The 5,195-nt window shown below is 31.8% G+C and overlaps 1 protein-coding gene across 1 annotated transcript; it reads left to right on the top strand.

Annotated features, from left to right (window-relative positions):
- Positions 1-398: 398 nt before the first annotated feature.
- On the top strand, positions 399-4,952 carry LOC120628965 (glutathione S-transferase theta-1-like). Its single transcript, XM_039897670.1, has 5 exons — positions 399-602; positions 1,339-1,426; positions 2,504-2,654; positions 2,968-3,151; positions 3,724-4,952. The coding sequence occupies exons 1-5, from the start codon at positions 491-493 to the stop codon at positions 3,870-3,872; spliced, it is 684 nt and encodes a 227-aa protein (XP_039753604.1). The 5' UTR covers positions 399-490; the 3' UTR covers positions 3,873-4,952.
- Positions 4,953-5,195: the final 243 nt, after the last annotated feature.

Below are 5,195 nucleotides of genomic sequence, written 5' to 3' on the forward strand. Positions count from 1 at the left end.
AGAGTGGTCGCTTGGTGGAGTGATCGCTTAAATTGGTTCGATCACCGGTAAGGGTAATTTGGTAATTATTTTAAAATTTTTGAATTTTCTTTGGTCTGGGCGTGAATTTTATTCGCTTACTTACTGGCAAAGACTTCGATTTCGCGTTTCAGTACGATGTCGCGTAGAAGCTGAATTGGGATAACATAATATTCAAAAAATAAAGCAAGCAACAAGAGAAGAGATGTTATACGATATTATTAAATGGGTACTTCTTTAGGTATCTAATCTGTGGTTATATACAGCCAGACAAAATAATAGAATCATAAAGACTAGAACGCAAAGCCATAAAGTCATTTAAAGTCTGTGGTATTATAAAAAAATTACCTGTTTGTAAACTTTGGAGTTTGAAGTTTTATGACCTTTAACTTTTTGAAGTAATTATTTCAAAGTTTTAGTTTTATCTTTTGCTATTGTAATTTTGTTACCGGAGATACCTAACAATTTAAAAATGGTTCTAAAGTTGTATTTAGATTTGATGTCCCAGCCATCAAGAGCATTATACATTTTATTCAAAAGTGCGAAGTGCGATTTTGAAAAAAAGTTAGTTGACTTGAGAAAAGGTACGTACCTATAAACTAGTTTAACTTATTTTAAAATAACATTACATGACATTGTTAGAAGTATTCTGTTGAGTTTATAAAGGTTTTTACTTCGCACTACTAAAAATAAACTTAAGTGCATAGTTTTTCCATAAAGGGGAGACCAATGAACGGGTAGAAAGACTGGCATAGAAATTAACTAACAGCAAACTACCATTTACCGTCGTATGATTATACATCTTACAAGAAGTCCCAATTTGAAATTCTCAGCTAATATTCGGGATCAATATTTTTAGTTACATGAAGTATTTACTTCAATTCAACATGCTGACTCTTATGTATGAAGAGTATGTTTTTATCCTCATTATATTAATTTGACAACAACAGGACAAATCTGTGCAATGTAATCTATATATTATATTAAATGTGTATTATTTATGTTGTTCTTTTGTAAAAAAATAATAATGGTTTTTTATAAAAATAAAAAGAAAACTTAAATATGCACTACTTGACTTTATTTTTTTTTTGTTAGTAAATATTAAGAAGGTGGATTACTGACAAAACAACAAAAACAAGAAAAAAACTGTCTTATAATTATTGTTTTGTACTTAACTAAGATTATTTTAGCTCCAATCGTGAAAATGTTTTCATTTTAATTACATTTGAAAAAAGAACATTTAGTTACACGCTAGTCACCTTGTATTATCTGATATTCAATTATACTATAATTAAGCTTAGTTATTTATCCTCTCAACAGGTGAACATTTTACTGATGAGTTTACAGCAATAAATAGACTTCAAAAAGTTCCGGTTATTGAACATGATGGATTTATTTTGACTGAAAGGTTTGTGTGTGCATGTAAAATTTTTTTCCAGACACTTTATTTGCCTATCATTAAATCTCTGTTTCTGATGGTATATCTGTCTTCTTACTTGCATTTTAGTCTCAAAAATGTATTGAGCTATTCGAAAACATATCTCTGACTCATATATACCTACTATGAGTTATTTTAAAATTACAGTTCAATTTTATATATTTTTTACTTACAGTTCCCGGCGCACTTTGCTAGTAATTCCCATACCTATAGGATATTAGGATTAAAAAGTATATACAAACACTCCTATTTAGAAATGACATGTTATGTCACTCTTTAACATTCATCTGAAGAGATGTTAAGAGTTTTGCGAACAGTAGGTATTTATTGTTCAGACTTGAATTCTCACTTCATTGAATAATGTGAATAAAAATGAGCCATTCTGAATTAAAAATAATAGTGAGACTTAAAGCTTGTAGATTTTTTGTCAGCAATAATTAGTACTATAAACATTGACTATATAATTTTTTAGAAATCCTTAATGATTTAAACACTTACAACCTTCCTCATAAAGTACTTTTAATTGGTGAACCCCTTATTATTCATGTTGTGTTTTCTTAGTTTATTGCATTCCTACATACAGACATACACAGCGAGGTCATAATATCATGTTGTGATAGATCTTTGTAGTAATTTTTATTTTTAGTCTTGCAATATGACTTTTATAATACAGTGTAAACTCTATGTAACGACACTGAAGGGACTGTCCTTTATGGCGTTATAAAGAGTTGTCGTTAAATGGAGAGAAGAAAAATCTGAATTAGAAAAACAAAAAGTTTATTTCAGACAAGTGTTTACAGTTTGAATGTTTGTGAACAACTAAGAATATGAAAACGTATAGAAAATCCACGACTCCTACTTATTAGTCATGGTCAACAACAGTCTACACAGGTGGGTGTAATGCTATGTAGAGTGTATCATTGTATGGAAGACAAGCTAAACCAACCAAAACCAATTAATTTCGACGCTTTAGGGAGTTTGTCGTTAAATCGAGGGATGTTACATGGAGTTTACACTGTATTTGGTTTTATTTATTTTTATTTTTAGTGTTGCAATAATCAAATATCTGTCCCGCGAGAATCTTATACCAGATGTCTTGTACCCCAAGGAAAGCAAGTTGCAGGCAAGGGTTGATGAGTTTTTTGAATGGCAACACCTTGGATTAAGACTACATTGCGCAATGTTCTTCAGAGTCAAGGTAGGTTTACTCCATTATTTATTTCCTTTGGCAACATGCATTGCTATCTATGTTGTTATAAATTAAACAAGAATAAGTTTCAATCAACTACTACCTTCTTTATATGCTGGACTTTTACGCGTTCTTAGTGAGATAATGGTGATTATGTCCTTGAGTATCTTAAAACTGCAGCTACAAGGTTTTTATAAGCATCCTGCTTAAAAAGCCCACAATAAAACTTACCGTGGTATTCTTTGTTGTAGTTTTCCTTTTAACGAATGGTTTGTAATTTTAAGCGCACCACTCTATAATTATTATTTCTGCACATTTTTAGATTCTGGACCCAACTTTTACGGGTAAAGCGCCAGATGCTAAAATTCTGTTGGGCTATGAAAAGAGGATGATATCCGCCTTGGAAACGTTTGAAAAGCATTGGCTTCATAATGGCACCCAGTTTGTTGCCGGTGACACCATCACTGTGGCAGACTTGCTGGCGGCATGCGAGTTGGAGCAACCAAGTAAATACTAAATATATTATATATAAATTTTAAAGTAAGATTTTCGTGGTTAATCAACGTTTCTTAAATATATTTCAACGGGTACATACCACGATAATATTTTAGATTCGTCGATATTTCGACCCAGTTGCATGGATCATGGTCACGACGGGACTCATCGTTGTATGTACCCATTGAACTATATTTAAGAAATATTATATGTAATAATATAATAATAATAATATATTTTTAAACCGACAACACTACATAAGAGGTTTTATGTTTCATTTAATTTGAGTGTATACTACATATTGTAATGTTGTATTTCACTTTACATATCCTTTGTTGGTCTAGTGATTAACATGAGCTCCTGAGCATGAGGTCCTGTACTTGATGCCATTTCCAAACACTCAAGACTAACTGTTGGGTTTCTTTGCCAAAAAAAAAAGGTTTCTATTTACCATGTGTAACAGGTATAATAATAAAATTAGTTAGTCTTTGTATACTCATAGAGTGTACAGGTGCGCAAGCAAGCTGGCGTGCTACTTGAAAGAAGTGAATTTCGTTTTTGAATTTTTTCAATTTTTATCCAGGAGCTGCAGGCTACGAACCTGCTGATAACTTTAAGGGTATATCAACATGGTGGAAGAAGGTTCGAGAACATTTCAACCCTTACTACGACGAGGCACACGTGGTTATTAACAAAGTTACCGAAAAAAATAAGCTAGCTGCAAAGCTGTGATGGAAAATATTAAATATGTTAGACGTAATATAATAATGGTGTGTGGTGTGGTAAATAAACTCTAAAATAGGAAAAACAAAAAAAAGCCGTACACTTTTATGTCATTACGCGCAACAGGCTCGACTTCCGTAAAAACTGGCATTCAAGCACAAAAAATAAACTTAAATCCTCGTTATTTTAAAGTTCTCTTTTATACTAGAATTGCTCTTGTGCATAAGTGTTTATAGGTTAACCATACGTGACAGCAGGAGAAAAGTAAACATCGTAAATTTCTGTAGTCACAGTAAAGTGTTCTATAAAATTCCCATTTAATAGTCTTTTAATGCATTTTCATCTTCGAAAGCGAAAGTTCTTTTTATGCACTTGTGGACAAAACTAATTCTTTTATTTTCAAATTCCTCGCGATTTCTTTGGAAGGATTATATTGAATCGTTTCGTATAGACATCTGATGGTCGACCCTCAGTAGACAATTTTACGATTGCATTCGAATGTGTGCAATTATATTATTAATTAAAGATTTTTTTTACAGTAATGAACATTAAATTTGCATTTCTCATTGAAATAATATTAGGCTTAAGCTGGTATTATTTGTCCTGTACATAATTTGCACTCTGCGCAAGAAAGCCTTCTAGAGCTCTTTACCCGAAGCAGGGTAGACGTCTGAGTAGGCGGGGTAGGCGGAACAATGTAAAATAAAATTAGTTTAGAAATCACTTTTATATAAAAAGAGCCATTAGGTTTATTCTTGCCTGGGAGCCTCTTTACCTCGTTGAAGCTTATTAGGGGCATATTGATTTAATATAACTTCCATTACCCTAACAGGTTTGCCCACTATCATGTTAGACTTATTATCAATTAATATTAGGTGATATTACAATCAAGTGCTAACCACTTGTGAAATAATAAAATAAAACTCAATTAAATGTTTGATACTCGAAAACGCCCCAAGCTCGCACGGCTGCAAGTTGTGTACTACCTGAAGAATGTAAAATATGATACGTTATGTATATAAATTTATACAATCTTAGTAAAAAAATTATACAAAGTTTAATTAATTGTAATTTTATATTAAAAGGTGTAAAGGGATTGGTTGTTTTAATTAATTTTATACTACTAAGATATAGCTCCTGTGATCAAGCAGTTATCGCCCTTTTTAAGCGGGCGTCGGCTACTTCAAATCCTCGGCATCTACTTACCACCCGCTGTGTCTATTCGGAGGTTTCACATAACTAATACTTAGTATTTCAATTTTCCATTGTTGCATTATTGTAATTCATGTAAAAACAATGATAAAATATTTTATTCATTAATTTCAGTACATG

This window comes from Pararge aegeria, chromosome 13 (assembly GCF_905163445.1).
Source record: "Pararge aegeria chromosome 13, ilParAegt1.1, whole genome shotgun sequence".
Taxonomy (NCBI): domain Eukaryota; kingdom Metazoa; phylum Arthropoda; class Insecta; order Lepidoptera; family Nymphalidae; genus Pararge; species Pararge aegeria.